Source organism: Acinonyx jubatus, chromosome E1, assembly GCF_027475565.1.
Source record: "Acinonyx jubatus isolate Ajub_Pintada_27869175 chromosome E1, VMU_Ajub_asm_v1.0, whole genome shotgun sequence".
Lineage (NCBI taxonomy): Eukaryota > Metazoa > Chordata > Mammalia > Carnivora > Felidae > Acinonyx > Acinonyx jubatus.
The window spans coordinates 4,121,128-4,144,165 of record NC_069397.1 but is presented as its reverse complement, the minus strand read 5'-3'; the positions used below and the strand labels follow the sequence as shown (position 1 = coordinate 4,144,165).

Sequence of the window (23,038 nt, the reverse complement as noted above, 5' to 3'; positions counted from 1 at the left end):
TAAGCTCCTTATTTTGGAATAATCTTGGATGTGTGGAAAAGTAGCAAAAATAGTACAGAGAGTGCCCACATACAACTTCACTGTTTCCACTAATGTTAGTCTTGTATTAACCACAGCCCATTTGTCCAACATTGGTATGTGACTAACAACTATACATCCGGATTCCATTCGGGTTTCACCAATTTTTCCCACGGATGTCCTCTGCACGTGCCAGAATCCTGCATTTAGTATGGGATGATCTTTTAAAACATGACATCTTTTTTATGAGGTTTTGGTAATGACCAGATCCATGGATGTCAAGGGATTTCCCGTTCCTCACCTTGCTCTGACTTCTGCTTAGACAGAACCCCGTGTGTGTCCTTGGTCGAATGGAAATCCATAAATGTCTTTCGCCGTTTACGCTTGTGAACCGCATTTATGCTTATTTTTTCATCTACGGCCAATTGTTTATTTAAATTGTTTGGCTTATTGCAGTCCGTTAGCCATCCAACAAATATTTATTGAGCATGAGTCAGCGCAGTGAGAGAGGAAGAGTCGCCATCAAAGAGAGCACAGGCCAGTATCTGGGCCTGGGTTCAAATCCCGGCACCGTCAACGACTGGCCATGTAGCTTTGGGCAGACTATTTCACCTGTCGTCGGTAAAAACAAGGGTTCTACGGCTGATAATAAGAAGTGTTGAAACCATAATAAGATATTATTTATTAATAATAATACAGTCATTTTAAAAGACGAAATGACATGTAAACCCTCAAAATTATGGTATCTGACACTCTCAGAGAGAGGAACCTTGTTGCACTGTTGCTGGGAATGCAAACTGGTACAGCCACTCTGGAAAATGGTGTGGAGGGTCCTCAACAAATTAAAAATCGAGCTACCCTACGAGCCAGCAATTGCACTAGTAGGTATTTATCCAAGGGCACAAAAATGCTGATTCGAAGGGGCATATGCACGCCGATATTTATAGCAGCGCTATTGACAATAGTCAAAGGATGGAAAGAGCCCAAGTGTCCATTGACTGATGAATGGATAAAGAAAACGTGGTGTATACACACAATGGAATACTACTCGGCGATCAAAAACAATGAAATCTTGCCATTTGCAACAACATGGATGGAACTAGAGTGTATTCTGCTAAGCGAAATGATTTCATGCATATGTGGAATTTGAGACAAGATAGCTGAACATAAGGGAAGGGAAGCAAAAATAAGGTAAAAACACAGAGGGAGACAAACCATAAGAGACTCTTAAATACAGAGAACAAACTGTATTTTTGTTGCTGAGGGGGTGTTGGGTGGGGGGACGGGCTAAATGGGGGATGGGCATTAGGGGGACGCTTGTTGGGATGAGCACCGGGTGTTATATATAGGGGATGAATCACTAAATTCTATTCCTGAAGCCATTATTAAACTAAACGTTAACCAACTTGGATTTAAATTTAAAAAAATAAAGAAGCCATCCCTGCCCTGGGGTGCCTTTGTAGCCTCAACGATCAATTTTACTTCCGTTTGTGACTTTTTTTTTTTGTCTTTGGTTGCCTGCTAGAAAGTGTTTTAAGAGAGGGCTGTGGAGTCCAGCAGGTTAAGAAATAATTCTCCTTTATAAATTCGTCACGAGCTCTGCCCACACACCACACACAGAGTTAAGACGGGTCCTCCAGGGGGACAGTCGCCTGAAGGCTGGGAGCCACACAGATCAGAGACCGCGCTGATCGTCGGCAGGTGTCTGTCCACATTCAGGGGCCTGGGTCAGCTCTCCCACTCCAGGCCAGGCAGGAGGACCCCGTAACGTTCCTCTGCCTGAATGGTGGGAGCCCAGAGACAGAGCTAGGACTACAAAAGTTCCTCCACCTCCTAGCCACTTGCCTTTTGGCAAGACCTAAATATATTTAATTTAAACCTTCCTAAAATATACTCCTGGAGGGGGGCCAAATCTTGAGAGCCACGTTCTGAAAGTTCTCAAAATCTGGGAGAGGTGGAGGCAGACCCGTTTCTACCAGAGTTTGGACAAAATGCCCTGGGCCCCTCTGCCTCTTCTTCCCCACCCTGGCAGAGGATGACAAAAGAAAACAGGCTGGAGGGGGACCTGGAGGGGGAGGGGGAGACCCCTCCAATGTAGGAAGAGGGCAGTGTGAGCTGGGGGTGCTGATGACCCACCGTGGGTGACGGAACTTAGAGATGAGGGTGTTAGCGCTGTTGGGAGAGAAAAATGGGCAATTGCCTCATCGACGTTGGAGGATTCTCCAGCCCAGGCGGTAAAGTAAGGTGGCCCGGTGTGTCCTGAGAGACAGGGCCTGGATTTTTGCTCATTAATGAGCACACGCTACTTAATTGTGCTGTACTCTGCACGGAGACAGGGTAAGTAAAGAGAAATTGATGGCCAACCAAAATGATGGAGAAAATCACCGAGAAGTGAGAAGTCCCCTGGACTTACCCAGCCCTACGCATGGAGACCCTCGGGAATGAGCCCTGCTCTCGCCAGGCAGGTGGCTGTGCCAGGCAAGGGTGGCTGCTCACAGTCAGTGATCCTTCCCACCGACCACCCTACTCACACCGGCGAGACTCTGGTGACCGTTTTGGATTTCTGGATCGTTTGTTGCCAATGGAGCTAGGAATGCCGGCACCAGAAGGAAGCTTCAGCCCACCCCTGCCTTCCACGGTCTCTTAAGATTGAACAGTTGTAGAGTCCGGTTTATGTATCTGTCTCTTGTGAGTTCAGTTGGTGTGTGAGTCGGCCCTCTAAAGTCTCAGCCACGTGGGGACACTGATAGGTCCCCAGCTCAGCTGCCAGGTGGTACAGCTCAACTTGCCAAGGTGAGGTGGCTCACCCTGGGGGGCCTCCAGGTGGCCCTGCACCCAGGTTCCTCTTTTCAAGCTTTATCCTTGAATGAGAGTTGGGAAAGGAAAAGAGAACCTTCCAGATAGATTGTGTATGTCAGACAGGTTATCCCTTCTTCCCCCAAAATAGCTGTCCTGAATCATTGCTTGGCCATGAGGGTCTCCCTGGTATCTTGATTTACGATTCCCTAGATCACTGGTTCCCAATCGGTCATGTACGCTTCAGGGATATTCAAGACAATCCATTTGGTATTAGGAGAAAATATAAGAAGGAAAGATAATGGGAGTTCTGTGTGCTAATATTTAATCTATCTTTTATAATTTTCTCTCTTTTTTGTGTTTTATAATGTCCGTATTAGTTCAGTAGACCATGTGTACATATGATGAGAGGCATGCTCAAAATTTCTTTACTGAAAAAGATGCATGATCAGGAAAGTTTAGAGACCGCCATCTTGGATAACTCCAAAGGAGACCTTGCAAAAAGGGGTATTGAGGCTGCTTAGAAACACATCTGCCACGGCCCCACCAGAAAATTCCATGCATTATTTCACTAGGGCATCTGAGGCAGAGGTCCTGCACTCTGTGTATCAAAATCTCTTGGGGAGCTCCATAAGGAGTCCACATGGGGGGGGGCCATGTCGCACTTACTGAGTCCGAATATCCAGTGGGGAGACACACGAGTCTATCCTTTAGGCTGGCTGTCAGGTGACACTTACAAGCAGCCAGAATGGAAAGTTACTGCAGGGGCACTGTGGGTCTGGAGCACGGGGAGAGCCCCAGTGGTACATGGCGGGCTTTGGGGCCACCAAATAGCAGGGTGCAGGCTCTCAGTCTGCATGGAGAGTGGTGTCTTGGGATCTGTCTGCTCCCTGATCTGTCTGTGGGGAACGATGTTCTCTTTCCAGTTTCCCAGATGCCCCAGTGTCCCTTGCACCTGGTTGGTGAGAGGGCTGCCCTCCCTGAATGGACCCTCAGTGGGCAGACTAGAACAGCTCTGACTATGCTTTTGGACCTCCACTCTCACAGAACAGTTGGAGGCTGAGCCTTGGGAAAGGGCCAAAGAAACTTTGAGCCACTTAGAGTCTCCACCAGAGGCGCCAAGAGAGTCGGCGTGGCTCTGTGTTGTCCAAGCCAGCCCAAGTACTCTGGGGATAAGGGTGTTTGCAAAATATTTGGGCCAATTATAGCATATATTTTGCCAGTGTGGAACCATGCGTGTTTACCCTTCGGGACCTCCTGGAAGAAGGGTTTTAAGCAGATAGGACTTGGGGTCTGGATCCTGGGCAAACACCACTCACCACATCTGATCAGACTGAGAACCCACATCTATGACCTTCTTCGGTCCTCCCAACAGGCAAGAGATGGGTCTCATGTGACATTCTCATTCTCCACACCAGAAATCAGACCCAGAGAGGCCAAGTGACTTGCCCAAGGTCACTCAGAGAATCCGGAGCCGTGGCCAGCACCAGCCTCCCTGATGCACATTCACGCCAATATACTAGTCCTTGGGGTTGGAATGTGTGGTCTTTGCAGACCGGGTCTGCATAGTACCTTTCTTTTGTTCCAAGCTCAGTGCCAGGCACATGGTAGGCGTTCATTAAATGTTTGTCAGCTAAACAGGAAAACCACCTTCCCAGCACGTGTGGGTCAGACCCAATTCTAGCCTTAGAGAGAAACAGAGCTCTGGCTGTCCCCACTCACATCTCTGCCTATGACCTGCCACGGGGACTAAAATCCTTACCATTAGAGCCCCTCCTTTGGCTCACCCAAATGGCTCAACCACCCATTCTTAGGGGCATTTTAAGCTTCCTGCTACGGGAAATGTGTACCCTTGACTACTCGCTTCATTTCCATGGGGCCAGAAGGTCCTCATCAGTGGCAAAAACCCCACACGACACCATGACACCTTTTAAGAGGGTCTCTTCCAGATACTCTTATCTTAGGAGATAGACATACTGATGTAACTCACGCCCCTCTTCCCAGAGCATTAACCAGGACAGCCCGAAGGGGTCAAAATAATCTTGGAGCATTGGGTACTGACCTCAGGCCACTCACCTGTATTTATAATCTCTGAAGCACATTTGATGGGCTTTGAGCTTAGAAATGAGAAGCTTGACAATTTTCAGGAAGATGAAGAAATTGACCTTGGGGGGGAAAAAAAGCAGATATGGGTAAATACGTAATGGAGTCCATGTGGTTATGAATATCAAGGTCATCTGGGGCCTGGCCATTGGATCCTTATCCAGATAAACCAGGGGAAACTTGGCAATTGACCATTCGGGTAGTATGTGCCTGTGGTCATCCACACTCTTCCTAGGGCCATCTTGATACATCCATAGATTATTTTATTTAATCCTTATAAGAATCCTCTGAGGAAACCACACTATTTTTATGTTGTGATACAATGAGAAAACAGAGGCACAGAGGAACAATTACAATTACCAAGTTCGCACAGCAGGTAAGTGATGGAGCTGGTACTTACACACAGCTTTACCTGATAATTACCTTTCCTTCCGTGAAACAGAAAACTCACTGCCTCCCTTCTGTAAAGAACTCCAGCCCTATTGGTATCTAACCTGAGATCTTGTTGCTGCCATGGAATTTATTGGAAAGTACATGTTCCCCACTCCCTAGACTATATTCCACACCTGTCATGGGTTGGGAAAGTTCATCCCTTTGTTGTCAGCCTTGGTAGAGATTTTTAACTATGTGTGCCAATTCTTCAACACTGCTCCCTTCAAAAGGCAGAGCCTAATTTCTCCCTTCCCTCTGGTACGTGAGCTAGACTTAGCTGTGTGCATCTAATAAAAAGAATATGGCGTAAGGGATGTTATGTGACTTCTGAAGTTAGGTCCTCAAGAGCATGGTATCCACCTGGTTCTGTCTCTCTTGCTCTCTCTTTCCCTCTGGGGAAAGTTAACCGCCATGTTGTGAGGACACTTCAGCAGGCTGTGGAGAAACCCACATGGCAGAACTGAATCTTCCTACCAACAACCAGCACCGCTTACCAACCACGTGTATGAGCCACTGGGAAGCTGATTCTCCAGCCCCAGTCAAGCCATCTGACAGCCACAGCCCTGGCCAACACCTTGACAGCAACCACGTGAGACATTGTGGGGCTCTTGGAGAGGTAGAAGGGCAAATATTTGAGTGTGGGTAGGGCTTGGAGAATGAGAACAAGAACTGTGAAAAGTGAGGCTGGAGTAGGGGTGGGGAACCAGCTCCTGCACAGTCTTCTCAAGGTTAGAGGAAGGAGTTTAGGTTTTCTTCTGAGAGCAATGGAAAGCCGGTGATGAATCTCAAGCAAGTAAGTTACCCGATGAGATGTATATTTCTGAACTTCAGAAAGATCATTTTAGAAGCTGTGGGAAGAATGGATTAGATGAAGGCAAAATCAGAGGAGGGGAGACTAACAGAGAATCAGAGAGGGGACACTAATCAGAGGAAGATGATGGAGAGATGAGGTAAAGCCACAGCCATGGTGCATCAGTGATGGGAAGTAGGAGAGGGATTCGAACTTTCTAAGGAGTTTGAGTCAAATGGCCTTTGTTAGTGGTTGGATGTGAGGTCAGAGATGACCCCAACATTTCTCGGCTGATCTCAGATGTACAGTATTACCATTCACTGAGAATAAGCACATGGAAGAAGAAGAACGGTGTGGGGAGAAGAGGGATGATTCCAGCTGTTTTGGACACAAGCGATGTCCCAAGGCAGTGACATATTTATGTCTGCATCTCAGCAGAGAGGTCCCAGCTGGAGCATGGAGCCAGTGATGGCTGGCTCCAGCCAGAAAAGCTGTGCAGACTGGGAGAAAAAGAGGGTAAGAGACTCACCTTGTAATGAACGGAATGGCAGAAGCGGAGACGGCAAAGGGGATTGAGAAAGAACAGGCCCGGGCAGTTGGAGCGAACCACAAGGAAGTGGTGTCCTGGAAACTCATGTCTGTAAGAACTTTGAGGAGGCTTAAATGCTACCCAAAATTTCAGCAAAATAAGACTGCATTTAGCAACAAAGAGCTGAGAGAAGGTGCAGTTCACAGGTGGGAGCCCAAGGTAGATTGCAATGCTTTGTTTTGTGAGCTAGATGTAAAGAGGGAGACAGCCAGTGTAGACCACATTGAAGAGGCTTGGCTGTGAAGGAAAGCAGAAGAATAAAAAGAGTAATTGACAAGAGATACAGAAGGAAATCACTTTTCTGTGCAGGGCTGGAAGAGGTTTGGGGTTACAGGTTTTTGGTTTTTTTTTTTTAATGGAAAAGACAAAACTGCCTCTATGCAATGAAAAAAGAGCCAGTGGAGACAGTGATTGGGTAACAATTAATGGAGTCTACAAACTAGAGATCAAAGTCTCTATGAACTTTGAGCCAGTGCAGTACTAATCCCCCATCCCTGTCTGGAAACAAAACCCTTGAACCACATATTGAAACACAAGCTCCAGAATCCAATGTGTACCTACTGAGACTTGCCTTATTGGCCTCAGGAGAGTCAGTGCTCAAAGCTAGCAGTCTACAGTTCCAGGCAAGAGGCTATTTATCCCAACCCACTAGCCAACAGGAATGATGGAGCTTCCTAGCCAAGGAATATTTAGCAACAGGACACTTAAATACAAACTAAATGCAACCAAGTAATTTATTTCTTTAATGGGATATCTGCTTTTCCTCATGAAGAGAAAACGTTGTGTCCTTGGCTTAGTGATTTGTTGAACTCAAGCATTTTTTCTTGTAAAGTAAGCTTAACTGGGGAAAGGCACATATTTCAGCAAGTTAATTTCGATCAGGACTGTTTCCTAGGATACAAAGGGTTGTGATGGAGAGGATGTGGATTTGCTGTTGTTTGTGCCTTCCAGGGACCAGACATGAGAAAATGGGCATCAACCAATGGGCCGTGCAGAGGAAGTGCTTCTTCAGTGCCACGGGATGAAACACCAGCCTGGTTGACCATGGAGCTTGGGTTCATGGTCAAGACACAAGACAAGAGTCAGTAGGCACGTTGGGTAGTACTGTTCTTCATCTGTACAGAAGTAGGAAAAGGAGCAGAAGGAGGAAATCTTCCAAGAACCCAGCCAATTCCTCTTAGATGCTGTGATCAGAATGGGGGTGCTTAGGACCCCAGATATATAATGTTCCCTTTCAGGTCCTAGACAGTGCAGAATGCATTAGCAGATATAAGATTCTTGGTGACACTTCCTTGGCATTGCAGCTCCTGTGTTTCGGTCCTGTGCTAGAAGAGGTGATGGCTAACATAGTAGGGGGCTCAGAAGTAGGCTTCATCTACCCCTAAGCTTCTCCACCTACCCCCAACCCCTCCTCTTCTGGCCTGCTGTGTGGACTAAAATGCGTACCATTAGAGTTGCTCCTTTGGTTTAAAATAGTTCATCCCTAGAACGCTGCTGACGTGTACACATCACATAGAAGATAAAGAACACTTGGGGTGGGGTGGGGGGGACTTTCTCCAACTCTTATTCATTCATGTGTCCATTTTCACAATGGATAATTCAATCGCTTACTTATGATCTGACCTACTTTCACCATGGGAAGCAGAAGATGGGATGCGCCAAAACTAAGTTTTAACGGGGTGGGAAAATACAGGGTATGGAGAGATTCCCACTGTAACTCTTAGAGGAGGGGATATGGAAATTAGGAGATGTTTTGAGGACACAGCACGCCCCTGGGTTCCTGGTGAGGTGGAAGACCTAAAAAGGGACAAGACCAGTGAAGACTAATTTTACTGATTTCTCAGCTTTGCCAAGTCCTGAGGCTGCTAGAGAAGATCCAGTAAGAACAAATGAAGGCATTGGACTATAAAACTTCATAAAGTCAACAGATGGTCCATTCAGTCATTGGCTCAAAAAAGCTATTCAACTGGCTGTTTAATTTGGTTGTTCCGTTAACTCCAGGAATTACGATATGGATAGAACAATCTTGCACAATGTATGTATTTTGTAAACCCTGAAGGTTTGGACTAATTAAAGCTTTATGGATTTTCTACTGGGAGCAGAGGAGACCAGGATCTAAGAATATTCCATATTTCAGGATGGTTCTATTCTTTTTTTTTAATGTTTATTTTATTTTGAAAGAAAAAGAGAGAGAGAGAACAAGTGGGGAGAGGATCAGAGAGAGAGGGAGAGAGAGAATCCCAAGCATGCTCTGTACTGTCAGTGCAGAGCCCGACATGGGGTTCGGTGCCACGAACTGTGAGATCATGACCTGAGCTGAAATCAAGAGTTGGACGCTTAACCAACTGAACCACCCAGGTGCCCCAGAATGGTTCCATTCTTAATGTACACTCAGGGGTAACAGCTTAATTTAAGTAGTAGAGTCTTTTATCCTGAAGAAGATGGGAATTGGGAAGTCTCCAATTTCTATGTCTCATGAAAGACCTACAGAGCATCTGAATTGTTCAGGCTGTCATAATATGTTATTCTGAAACACAGAGAATCCAGAAGGCAGTAGATAAAGTCAGGTGGGAGGTCTGAAAACCCAGCATAACATTCATTCACTTCGCCCAGATGCTGATCTGTAGACACAGACCCAATCTGGAGGTGGTGGGGGAAGCCCAGCTATGGCAACAAGGATGCTGCCTGGGGGGCTGAGTTGGCCTGGGGGTTTCCCAGAAACCTCTGATCCATCCTCTAGAGAATAGGAACCAGCCTCAGATTTGGACACGGTGAAATGAGATTGCGAAGTGCCCTGAAATGCCAAATGCTATGAGCAACATCTTGATTATTATGTTATTTTTTAGTATTTCAGCTTAGCTAGAAAACATGTGGTCAAGAAACTCTTTTTGTTCCCCCAAACACAATAAAGGTTTATTATTATTATTATTATTAATTATTTTGCTTACTAAATACTCTATTGCAATGGGAGAAGCTCTGCTCTATGAAGACATTCAGGGGCCCTGGTTCCTTCCATGTGTGGTTCAAGGAATTCTGTTTTGGAGTTTGGGTTACATTCACTCAGGTCAGAGGAAAACTGTAACATGTGGTCTTCTAACTAAGCATGAAGGCAATTATTGGCTCAGTCATAGTCTGATGAGTCTCAAAATCACAACTATTAGATTTGAACTGACTGAGGGCAAAAACTATGGGGAATTCATCTTTTTTCTCCCAGAAAGAAATCAGCACTGAGCTAAGCACACAGCTGGTGCCCCATAAATGTTAAATGAAGGTGCAAGAGAGTGAATGCGTGTGATTCCAAAGCTAAGGAAGCCCAACCTGGCAGTTCTGTTTCCATCAATCTAAGGTAGAGTCCAGTTTGGGGGTAGTTATGGCTTTTTCCTTATCCTCCTGAGCTATAATGTACAGCCAACTGTCTAGTCCTGGGTTCCTCAACCTCAGTACTCTTGACCATAATGCTTTGTGGTGGGGGCTGTTTTGTGCACCAGCACCCTTGGCCTCTATGCATTAGCTGCCAGCAGCACCCCCACTCCAGTTGAGATGATTAGAAATATCTCCAGAGTTGCCCAAATGAGGGGGTAGAATCACCTTCAGTTGAGAACCATTGGTCTGGGCCAACTCTGATTTTATAGATGAAACAGCAGCCTAGAGAGGTCAGCACACCATAGATTAACCACGAAGCCTGCACTTCATGTAGGGCATGCAAATCCCACTGTCCTTGGAGTGTATAGGATCCTAGAGCTGGTGGGGGGTGGGGGGAAGGAGAGGAAGACATGAGGTGGGGTGGGGGGAGGGAGAGGAAGACATGAGGTGGGGTGGGGGAGGGAAAGGAAGACATCAGGTGAGGGAGGGGGAGGGAGAGGAAGACATCAGGTGGGGTGGGGGGAGGGAGAGGAAGACATGAGTTTCTGCAGCCTCCTTCTCAGGGCAGAGTCTCTCCTCTTGGACATGGACAGAGATAAACCACCCAAAGCCTTTCTCTGTGGTCCACTCCAATGTTTTACCAGTTTAGATTCTGACGTTCTTCCTTGTGTCCAAAGGGAAGTTTTCCCATTTCTATTTAAGCCCATTCCTCTTGTCCAAGACCCTGTACGCAGACAACCATAGTTCAGCAAGGTCCTCTGTAAGATCTTCACAGACCTGAGGACGATTATGAACGTGTCCCTTTCAGGCATGCCTGTCGACCCTTCCTTAATTTGAGAGGTAGAGAGATTCGTAAAGAGCTTAGTCTCCAAGCAGGAAGTTAAGTGTTCACCAGTCGCGGGGCCATCCGATGGGCACTGGGGGCAGGAAGGCAGCGTGTGCAAAATGTGGGACTAGCGACACAGCAGCGAGGGTACAGGGAACGGTGAGTTTCTCCATATAAATAAAGCATGGGGTGCTTGCGGTTGGATGAGTAGACCAGGAGTAACAACACTTTCCACACTAAGGAGTTTGGAAGGCACGCCCGAGGGCAACGGTGCGCCACGAGAAAGACACACGTAGAAGACAGACGTAACCAAAGTTTGCTCAAGAAAGACCACTCTGGCCGCAATGCGGAGGATGGACTGTCAGAGGGCGAGAAGGAAGAAGGGAGACCAAGCAGGTGGCTTTTGCACAAGTGTGCATGAGAAATCCCCAGAGGCTGAAGAACCATGGAGACGGGGGTGGGGGGTGGGGGGGAGAAGGGACAGCTTGGAGAGATCTTTGGAGAGAGAACTAATGACTTAAGTCTGAGTGCATGTTGCAGGGAGGAAGAGGAGAGCAGGCAGGAGGGCACCCAGGTTTGGGGCTTGGGTAGCTGGTAGATGGATGGCGGTGTCATTCGCTGGGCAGGGGGAGCGGGGGGGAGCGGGAGGTGTGGATGGGAGAGCAAGGAGCCACCGTGAGCTAAGGTGACTCTGGCCACTTCTGCGTAGCTGGTGACAGCAAGAGTGCGTAAAGGTTACTTTAGCGGAGATGAGCCGATAAAGCGCATTGTCTGCTCCCCTGCGGGGAGAGAATATGGCTACGGGAACAAGGAGGGACCAGGAGAAGTCCATTCGAACCACCTGCGAGCTTGTAAGACTACAACCGCCCGGGCCCCACCTCCAGAATTTCTGATGTAATTCTCTACAATACGAGTCACTAAGTTTCACGCACGGCCAGCTTGGAGAACCACTGGTGTGTGGGCAAAGAGCTCCCCAGACTTCGATGTGCACCCCAAACCTGGGGATCTTGTCGCAGTGCAGATTCAGATTCAGCAGGGCTGGGGTGGAGTCTGAGAACCTGAATCTACAAGAGTTTGGGTGGCCACACGTGGAGCATTGAGCGTGTGTCACAAGACGTTCTTCAACCCTGGCAGCACCTTGGAATCCCTGGGTCACACCTGAGATCAACGCAACACACATCTCTGGGTGTGAGACCCAAGCACAGAAGAATCTTTAAAGACGCCCCCATGGGGCGCCTGGGGTCTCAGTCGGTGAAGCATCTGACTTCGGCTCAGGTCATGATCTCGCGGTTTGTGAGTTTGAGCCTTGCGTCGGGCTCTGTGCAGACAGCTCGGAGCCCGGAGCCTGCTTCGGATTCTGTGTCTCCTTGTCTCTCTGCCCTTCCCCTGCTCTCTCTCTCTCTCTCTCTCTCAAAAATAAATAAACATTAAAAAAAAAAAAAAGACACCACGGTGCTTCTAAGAGCAGCCAAGGGAATCAATCAAGAGCATCGATAACAAGCATGGATGTCTCCTCTAGAAGGACTGCAGAGTAAACACTGGGGTTCCAGCTGCACCGAGCCTGAGCTCCGTCCCGGGGAGGGCCTGGCTGGTTAGCGAGAACGTTCTAGTGCCGGGGAGCGTGGGACCCAGGCGTTCGCTGAGTAAGCCCATGTGGACAGCCATTTGTCCGGACTGGCTGCCAGGAGGAACAACACAGGGCTCACGGGGGCAGCGGACAGGTTTTAGACACATACGTGTAAGGAAACATTGCCGGGACTGTAGCAGAAGTCTGTAAGGGACCTGGAAGGACACGAGGCGGGGTGTGACCATCCACCTTTTGGTGGAAATGTCTGGGGACAGCAGCTGGGTGGGGGGGAGTGGGTGGGTAAAGCGGCAAATCTCAGGATGGTCCAAAGCGAGGTACCAACGCGTCACAGGTCTGCATCAGGCATGTGGGCAGGAGTCAATAAATATTTGGGGGGGGGGGCAGCAGCACAGGGCTGTGGCGACAAGTGCCAGTGCCCCCAGTCAGTCCCTTTGGGCTGAGATCCAGCGCCCCCACTTACTGGGACTTGAGGCAAGTCTCTTGCCATCTTCTCCGTGTCCTCGTGGGTAGAAGAAACAGAACAATGACACCTACCCACGTACAAGTCACAGCCCCCAATACGGGGTCGCCGAGCAGGTGATAGATAGGTTGCTATACATAGTTTGCGGACCCAGAGTGGAGGAGGCGTGCGTACAAGCCTGCATTTGAGCCCAGAGCCAGAACAAGGAGAAGTTTCCAAATTGTTCCTTCTCATTCAACACATCCTACTCACAGCTCGGCGACTCCTTCTCCAAGGAACTGGTCCAGGCTCATTTGGAGCCAGAGAATTTGGTGGGGGGCAGGTGCAGGGGTGCGGGGTGCCCCACAGCTGCCAAGTTCAGAGAGGAAAAAGAGGGGGCGGGATGGTTCTTACCATGACACAAAGCAGCATGGGCCCCCGGATGATCCACCAGATTTTCTTATTCCTGTTGGTTCCCCAGCACCTACGGCAAAGAGCAGGGAGGACAAGGTTGAGTGTGACGGCCTCAGACCCTCTGGAAGAAGGACTGACTTCCCACCCACGATTCTCCTGAGGGGGGAAGAGGGAAAAACAGGATTAAAACCCCTTCCTTGGTGTGTGACCCTCTACACTTTTCCCCACGTTCGCACAAAAATAAATTCTTTTTTTCCCCTCCAAAAGTAAATTCTTAATTAGGCATAGGGGACTTTTGGTAATGATTATTTGGAGGGAAAAGAATATGATCACATGACATACATTATTCACAACGGGCTTGGCAATGTGCTGTTGGGAGTCAGCCCGAGAAGCCGAAAGATACGGAACCAACCTGTTTTTTTCAGTATTCCCCATAATATTCCGCAATATAGGTATGCCACAGTTTGTTCATGGCTTCTCATTTTTGTGCATGTTCAGGCACTTTTTTGTTTGGTTGGTTGGGGTTATTTTTTAATTGAGGTATAATGGATATATAACATTATATTAGTTTCAGGTGTATAACATGACTCGATATTTGTATATATTTCAGAATGACCGCCACAATAAATCCAGTTAACGTCTATCACCACACATAGTTACAAATATTTTTTCTTGCAACAGGGACCTTTAAAATAGACCCATTTAGGGGCGCCTGGGTGGCTCAGTACGTTGAGCGTCCGACTTCGGCTCGGGTCATGATCTCACAGTTCGAGAATTCAATCTCCACGTCGGGCTCTGTGCTGACAGCTCGGAGCCTGGAGCCTGCTTCAGAGTCTGTGTCCCCCCGCCCTCTCTCTCTCTGCCCCTCCCCTGCTCACACTCTGTCTCTGTCTCTCTTTCTTTCTCAAAAATAAATTAAAAAAAACATTTAAATAAATCAATAAACAAAACAGACTTGCTTAGCAACTTTCAAATATACAATATAGTATTATCAACTCACTATGCTGTCTCCATGTTGCACTTCATATCCCTGGGACTTACTTATTTTATAAGGAAGTTTGTACCTTTTGACCCCCTTCACTCATTTCAGTTCGCTTTTTTTTGCCCCCCCCCTGTGAACAATGACACCATAACCAATTTTGTACCCATATCCTTACATATTGAGGGTCACTGCTAACCTAGGCAGCCAATGTTTGCATTAATTTGAGCAGATTTTGTGCTAATTTGCGTGTATACCTAAGCTAACAAACTCATTACTGTAAGAAAGGTCTTTGATTTTTTAATCTACATCCCTAAGCATATTCTAGACAGCCAAAATGGAAGGGGGTAGATATGCTCTTTGGGAAAATGGCATAAATCCTGGCATCTAGGCATATCTTAGAATTCCTGGCTGCGAGCAGGTGAAAGCAGGTGTGAAAGCGGGTGTGAATTTCCTACCCGGTGTTCTCCAGCTGTGCACGAGCAATACTCCAGGGTACCACAAACAGCAGCGGGAAGGCTGGGGAGACAACAGGGCAATGCAGTTAGGGGCCGGGTGACTCAGTCTGCCTGCCTCCCACCCCGGCCTGATGGGCCAAACACATCCGGTCACAAGCCCAGCTATCAGAGAATTGCAGGCTGAGATCTGGAGAGACCTGGGGTGGCACAGAGCCCATCTGTTGTTTTACTGTCCCACAAACCAGGAAGCAGACAGGAGAAAACATTTGCCACATGTTGCAAAGCAGCTCAGAGTAAATCCAAGGCGTTAACCAAAGTCTCCTAAGTTGTCGGTCAAGGGCATTTCCTCTGAATCCTGCAGCGTCACGTTCTCTAAGAGTTTATGACAACGGGGTTTCAGGGTCCAGACCCCATCTTTTTTTTTTTTGGAATTTTTTAAAATCTTTATTTATTTTTGAGAGAGAGAGGGAAACAGAGTGCGAGAGGGGGAGGAACAGAAAGAGAGGGAGACACAGAATCTTAACTGACTGAGCCACTCAGGAGTCCCTTTCTAGAAAAAATTTTTAATGTTTATTTATTTGTGAGAGAGAGAGAGAGAGAGAGAGAGAGAGAGAGAATGGGGGAGGGGCAGAGACAGAGGGAGAAACAGAATCTGAAGCGGGTTCCAGGCTCCAGGCTGACAGCAGCGGGCCCAACATGGGGCTCGAACTCATGAACTGTGAGATCATGACCTGACCTGAAGCTGGATGCCCAACCAACTGAGCCACCCAGATGCCCCTCTAAATCTTGTCTTGAAGACTCAGTTGGTGTTATGGGTTGAATGTTTGGGTCCCCTCCCATCCCATGTTGAAGCTCCAACCCTCAGTGTGATGGTAATTGGAGGTGGGACCTTTGGAGGTAGTTAGGTTTGGAGGGAGGGGTAAGCATCATGATGGGATTAATGTCCTTGTAGGAAGAGACCAGAGAGCTTGCTTTCTCTCTGTCTCTGTCTCTGTCTCTCTCTCTCTCCACCATGTGAGGCTACAGTCAGAATCCAGCTGTCTACAAGCCAGGAAGAGGCCCTTGCCAGAACTGGGCCACCTTGGCATCCTGATCTCAAACTTCTCAGACTCCACAACTATGAGAAATAAATGTCTGTTGGTTAAGCCATAGAGTCTATGCATTTTATTATGGTGGCCCAAGCAGGTGACTACAGCTGAGGACGGGGTGGGAGGAATAGTATCTGATTCTCCCAAAACCTTGTCGGTTTTTTAACATAAGCATTGGGTCTACGGCACCTGTGCGTCTCTGTGCGTGTGTGCACACCGCCCCCCGCTCTCTTCAGTCTCTCGTCCCTGAGGAGTTATCCATCCCAGATGGTCCCTCCAGTTGGGAAACCAAAGGATCTGTTGGGTTCATATGTTCTGATGGCCCCTAGGAGAAGAGGTTGGGGGCTCGGGTCACTCACCCCAACCCACCAGCATGTATCTGGGCCACAGCCGCCTCTCAGAGAGCACTGTGGGCTCCAGCAACGTGTGGAGGTAAAGGCCTTCGACCAGCAGCCACGAGTAATTGGCTCCCACAAAGTAGTGCAGCAGGAACTGGGCAGAGCGGCAGGACACAGATATCTGAGGAGGACAGAGCACCCGAGGGTGAGGCCAGGCATTCCCGCGTGGACCCAAGATGGTGAAGAAGGGCTCCCCCACCCACAGCCCTCCCTCTTCACCCCCTCACTCCCGAACCTGCTGACAATCTCAAAGAGGCTGGTGACAATACCAAAATGGGAAGGGGGCCTTCCTGTAGGTTTCAAAGCCCAGTCTCTTCTTTTAACATTCTAGGCATTTGTAGACAAACAAAAACAGAGAGAATTCCCTGGCGCCATTTCCCTAAAGGAAACCCTGAAAGGTATGTTCTTTGGTCTTGGTTCAATTAAACTAGAAACCAAAAATCTAAACAAAACAAAACAAACAAACAAAAAACAACTTCAGATGATTGGAAAGGAGGAAAGAAATTTCTAAATAACCCAGGAATCAAAAAAGAAATAATATAAATTAGAACTTATTTCTGACCCAGATGAATAGAAAATACCGCATATCAAAATGTGTGGTATGCAGCTAATACCACACCTGGAGTGAAGCCTATAATCTTAAAAGCCTTAGTTAAAAAAGAAAAAGGCTGAAAGTCCACTATCCTAACTATCATGTCAGAGAAAGAGCAGCAAAATCTAACCTAAGGAAAGGACGTGGAAGGAAAGCATAAAGGTAAAAGCAGAAACTAATGAAATAGGGAACATAAAGCAAAGAGAATCAGCAATGCCAAAATTTCATTCTATGGAAAATCCAGTAAAACTGAAAAACATCTGGTAAGGATGATCAAGAGGGAAGAGAGTGAAAGTATAAATAGTCAGTATCAGGGACACAGAAAGCAATACTGCTCTAACTATGATGGTAAGATCTTAAAAGATCTTCAGAAACTACGAACAACATGATGGCAAGAAATTTGAAAAGTTAGATGAAGCGTACAAATCCCTAGAAAAACACCAGGTACTAAAGCTGACACAAGAAGAAATAGAAAATCTGAACATAAGAGCTGAAAACAGCCCCCAGTTAAAAGCCTTCCAACAAAGCAAACTTTGGACCCAAGTGGCTTCACTGGAATGATCTATCAAACATTTAAAGAAGAAAAATACTCATCTTAAATAAGTTCTTCCAGAGAACAGAGAAAGAGGTAACAAGTCCGCTTTGTTTGACGTAAGCGTAAATTTTAGCTTCTTTATCACAAGAAAATTACTCACTGAGGCAGATGAGAGAATGCTAAACAAAACACAGCCTCAGCAAACAAATCCAGCAATATAGGAAAAAGAGTAATATATCAGAACCTAGTTGGGTTTATTCCAGGGGTGCAAGGTTAATTTAACAAGTTACTACAACCAGTATTAATAGGATAAAAGATAAAGCATCCCAACAGAGGCAGATTTCAATTTGGAAACCTTTGCCTCTTTAAAAATTAGTAATAATAGTTTTTTAGAAAGACTGATCTGGTTCAGCTCTTTGGTTCACAGATGAAGAAATTTCCCACCCACGGGCACACAGCAGCCCGTGGCTGATTTCCTTTACCTGCCTCACTCTCGGGAGGTTTGGGGGTTTTTTGGGGGGTTTGGTTTTGGGGTTTTGTTTTTAGTCCGATGATACTTCTCTGACCAGAGGCCTTTGACACCCCTTCATGTCTTTCTTGCCTTTCCCCGTCCTACCTTCCCACCCCACGGTTCCCAGCCCTGATCTGCCGGGTGGGAGGCTATGGTAGGGAGGCACATACCTCTGACACGAAGGACAGCCACTTGTTGTCGCTGTTGGGCCTCCTGGAGTAAGAGTTGTAGAAGATGGCATCCTTCACCAGCACGGCCAGGGCTCTCAGGATGAAAGAAGCAAACAGGTTCATGTGGATATAGTTGCGTGTGCAGTGGAGTTTTCTGCGCAGGGAAAAAACCAAGTGTCTCCCCTCAGGAAAGAACAGCTCAAACCAACAGGCATGTGCCGGAAACACCTGTGTACCTATCACTAGAGCACAGACATTCATCGTATAGGCTCCAGAGCCACACGGCCGGGTTATGTGATTTTCTCTGTGCCTCATTTCCCTCAACTGGAAAATGGGGATAACATGTACACGTGGAGGACAAATTGGGAAATTGAGGCAGAAGGGTTAAGTCAGCTGTCCAAAGTCCTAGAGAAGTAAGTGGTGGAGGTGAGATTCAGACCCAGACACTCTGAGGCCAAAGCACAGCTCTCCAAGGCTCTACTGCCTGTAAGGACGAGAGCACTTCCTTCAAGGATTGCCGTAGCAACAATCTGGTTTGGGGTGCAAAGTACTCACACAGTACCTACACCTAGTAAGTGCCCAGAAAATGTCAGCTCTCATTACCTCCCTCTCACCCACATGAAGCCTCCTGCAGGCTCTTTTTCTTGTACTGGCTGGCGTAAAACTGTGTGTCCTTAGTGTCTCTAGACAAAAGGACCCTTTTCCATCACTGTGCCTTCACAGCCTTGCCTGTGCCCCCATGCAGCACACACACCTGCCTGGCTTTAGAGCTATTATTACTTTTTAAATTTCTAAACAGTACTTGAGGCAGGTGTTTTATTATTTATGCATCCTTCTCCCTAATTAGACTGGGTGCCACTCAAGGGCAGGCACTGGATCTTGTTCTTTCCAGCACTAGGGGCAAAATGGATATCTGGTCAACCTAGGCTTCACTAAAGCAGTTGCTTAGCTGGGCAGTTACTTTCTCCTGGCTTGCTTCTGGGACTTTGGGAAGGCGAGTGTAGGAGGTCATGGATAGCAGGGGGTACAGGCTATGGAATGCTCCCACTGCTCAAGAATTGCTCTCTAGATGGGGTATATGGTCGTGACTGTGCTCTGGGGAGCCATAGAACATCCTGGGATTGAGGGGCCAGACGTGGTGCTACAGGAGCCTATGTGGGGACCTGTTCTGGAGCTAGCATCCAGGCCTCCACAGTGCCCATCTAGGTCTCCTGCATCTGTATTAAATGTTCATTCGGCCACATCATACTCAGTTATGTTCCTGAAGGGGTGAGGCCAAGACGCAGGCTTGGAGGGCTCCTTAGGACGTCCATAAATAAATCACTTGGTTGATGTCTGAAAACATGGTTTAGTAAAATGCACTCAGGCTCTGGGATTCTGAAAGGCAGCGTAAGGGAATGAAAATGCTCAGGCTCTGAACTGCCTGGTTGTGAACCTGTCCCTAGCACTCAGCAGCTGTGTGACATTGGGCAAGTTCCTCGATCTCTCCATATTTCTGTCAACTCGTTTATAAAATGGGGCTAATTATAATGCTAATCTTCTAGAATTAGAATTAACCTTAATTCTGATTAGGGAAGAAATTTAAAGGGCTTAATGCATGTAACGTGGTTAGAACAATGCTTGGCACCAAGGAAGCATTCAAATGATTAATAGCTAATTGGAGTCTGAGGGCCATGGATTAAAATCACAGCTCTACCGCTCACTAATTTGCTTTGGAGAAGTTTCTTAATCTCTTCTGTAAAAATCATGCCTCCAGTAGGGCAGGGCACACAGGAGGCTATCCAATCCCAAAGTGGCTAAATCAGAGTTAGGACTCCCAGATTCCAGTTCTAGCAGTGCCCCGTGACCTGCAGTGACCCAGTGCTTCTCACTGGACCATCGTTATCCCTTTCCCCTCTGCCTGCACAACGGGGTTGATGGGCTGGAGACTCTCAGATCCCTTCCAGCTCTGGTGGACCATGATGTCATTCAGCCCAGTCTTCTGCCTTCTAGAGGGAGCCAGGAAGCAAATCCCAGGGTGCCAGCAGAAGTTCCACTCACCGAAGAAACAAGAGGATGGTGAGAGCCAAGAGGAGGGAGACGACGGAGAGAGAGTACCCCACGGTGTATAACAGCTGCAAGGTCGAGAGCAAGGCGTGGTTTTCCACCTGAGCACAGACAAGGGGTAGATCTGACCACCAAGCCCGGAAGCTATGACCTCCAACCCCCAGCTCCATTCCCAGGATGACCAAGATTCTAGGCAGGCACTGTAGCCTTGTTGACAGCCAAGTAGGGTAGCTTAGACTGTTCTCTGGCACACTTAGAGGCCAAAGAGTCTTGATGAATTGAAGAGCCCACTGGGGGTCTCACCCTCCTGGCTTGTCCCATAGCCCAGCATTGATGCACCAAGATTCTCAGTATCATGGAAGTTTTGTGCCCAGAACACCAGAACACCAAAGGGTGGCTTAGAAATGAGGACAGGTTCTTTGTCCCTGGGCATGCTGTTCCTAGAATATAGAAGTCCCTTTCTCTGAAGATGGGGCCCTCCTAAAACAATTTTTCATTCATGACCCCTTAGATGGACACCCAATAAAATAGTGGAATATTTTCCCTGAGTCTCTGGATAGCCTGATTGTGAACAGGGCATAATTTACCGGAAAGTCTGTTGTGATTTTCCAGTGGAATCCCACCTTCTCACTCAATCCATCATACTAATCGCCATAAAAATTATGTTTCTTAATACATTTTTGTACAAGAACCCACAGAGAATATGTATTACCTGCTAAATCATGCCTTAAATGTCTCCACATAACACTTTCATCAGCTTCATTGAAGCATGCCTGGTGGACCATAAACTGTACATATTTGAAGAATTAACCTTGATGAACTTAGGTATGAATATGTCGGTGATCTCATCACCACACTCAAGATAATGAACATTCCTATAACCTCCCAAAGGTTTCCTTGTGACCCTTTATAATACATTCCCGCCTACCATCTTATGCCCAAGTAAACCCTGGTCTGCTTTCTGGCATTCGAGATGAATTTCCATTTTTTAAAAATTTTATATAAGAATCCTATGACATGTACTCTTTATTTATTATTTTTTTGATCAGCCTTATTTCCCTCGGAATAATTACTTTGAGATTCCCCCCATGTCATAGCATGTATCAATAGTCTACTTTTTTATTGTTGAGTGGTATTCCATTGCGAATATACCACAACGTATTTATCCATTCACCTATTGACGGACATTTGAGTTGTTTTCAGAGTTTGGCTTTCACCAATAAAGTTGCTATGAAAATTTCTGTACAAGTCTTTATGTAGACATAGGTTTTTATTTCTCTCAGATAAATATGTAGAAATAAAGTGGTGGCAGTAGCATGATGTATGTTTTAACTTCTTCAGAAACTGTCGAACTGTTTTCTAAATAAGTTGTATCAATTCACATTTCCACCAGCAGTGGATTAAGAGTTCCAGTGGCTCTAGATTGTACTAACACTTCATATCATTCGTATTTAAAATTTTAGCCATTCTAATGGGTATGTAGTGGGATTCTTACTGGGGTTGTAACGTGAATTCCTCTAATGATTAATGATGTTAAGAATCATTTCATGTGCTGATTTGCCATCTGTGTATCTTATTTGATAAAGTATCTGTTCAAATATTTGGCCATCTTTTAAGTTGGATTGTTTGTCTGAATGTTGAATTGTGAATGTTCTTTATATATTGTAGATATAAATCTCTTGTCGGGTAAGTGTTTTGCAAGCATTTTCTCCCATCCTGTGGCTTGCCTTTGTATTTTTTTAACAGTGTCTTTAGAAGAGCAGAAGTGTTTTTTTTTTATTGTGATGAAGTTCGACGTATCAACTTTTTTATATAGTTGTGCTTTTTGTGTCCTGTTTAAAAAGTCCTAGGGCACCTGGATGGCTCAGTCAGTTAAACATCTGACTCTTGAATTAAGCTCAGGTCATGAGCTCAGGGTAGTGAGATCGAGCCCTATGTCAGGCTCCATGCTTAAGATTCTCTCTTTCCCTCTCCCTCTGCCTCTCTCCTGCTTGCACTTGAGTTCTCCCTGAAAAAAAATATTGACCTGACCAAGGGCCTTAATATTTTCAGCTATTTTTTCCCTAGAAGTTTAATAGAATGAGCTCTTAAATTTAGGTATATGATCCATTTCTAGTTCATTTTTATTCATGGTGTAAAGCAAGGGTTGAAGTTTAGGGTTGTTTGCTTTTTTGTTTGTTCGCTTTCTTTTTTCTCCCATCCCATTGTTCTGGTGCTCTTTTTTGGTAGGATCATTCTTTCCCGCACTGAATTGCCTGGACGCTTTTGTCAAAAATCAATTGCCTGGGTCTTGTAGACAGAACATAGTTGGATTTTATGTTGTTTTGTTTTATCTTCTTAATCTAACCTGAGAGTTTCTGTCTTTTAATGAGGGTTTAGACCATTTACATTTAATGGGGTTATTTATCTGGCTGAGTTTCGATCTTCGTCCCGTCTTGTCCTTGTTCTCTGTCCTTATTTTGGTTTGAGTGTATTTTTTTAACTCAATTTTTTCTTCAATGACCTACTAGCCATACCTCTTTGTTTTGCTTTTTAGTGGTTGCTCTCATGCTTACAGTACACATCTTTAACTTACCATACTGCTACATCCCTCATCCTGGCCTTTGTGCAACTGCTGAACATTTTACTTGTACGTATATTAGAGCCCATAATACATTGTTACTATTTTCACTTTAACTGATCACTTATCTTTTGAAAAAGTTTTTAATGTTTATTTATTTTTGAGAGAGACAGACAGAGCGTGAGCAGGGGAGGGGCAGAGAGAGAGGGAGACACAGAATCGGAAGCAGGCTCCAGGCTCTGAGCCGTCAGCACAGAGCCCAATGAGGGGCTCAAACACACGAACCATGAGATCACGACATGAGTCAAGGTCAGATGCTTAACCGACTGAGCCACCCAGGCGC

General features: G+C 46.4%; 1 protein-coding gene across 2 annotated transcripts in view; it reads right to left on the bottom strand.

The window, feature by feature from the left end:
- The window catches only part of GLP2R (glucagon like peptide 2 receptor), a 53,633-nt gene that overhangs the window by 13,292 nt on the left and 17,303 nt on the right, over positions 1–23,038 (bottom strand). For both annotated transcript variants that reach the window (XM_027047466.2, XM_053211883.1), the window contains 6 exons: positions 20,130–20,236; positions 18,090–18,243; positions 16,243–16,402; positions 14,796–14,856; positions 13,359–13,428; positions 4,891–4,979 (listed from right to left, as the gene is read on the bottom strand). In XM_027047466.2, the coding sequence (XP_026903267.1) occupies positions 4,891–4,979; positions 13,359–13,428; positions 14,796–14,856; positions 16,243–16,402; positions 18,090–18,243; positions 20,130–20,236 (641 nt within the window). The remainder of the gene's footprint in view (positions 1–4,890; positions 4,980–13,358; positions 13,429–14,795; positions 14,857–16,242; positions 16,403–18,089; positions 18,244–20,129; positions 20,237–23,038) is intronic.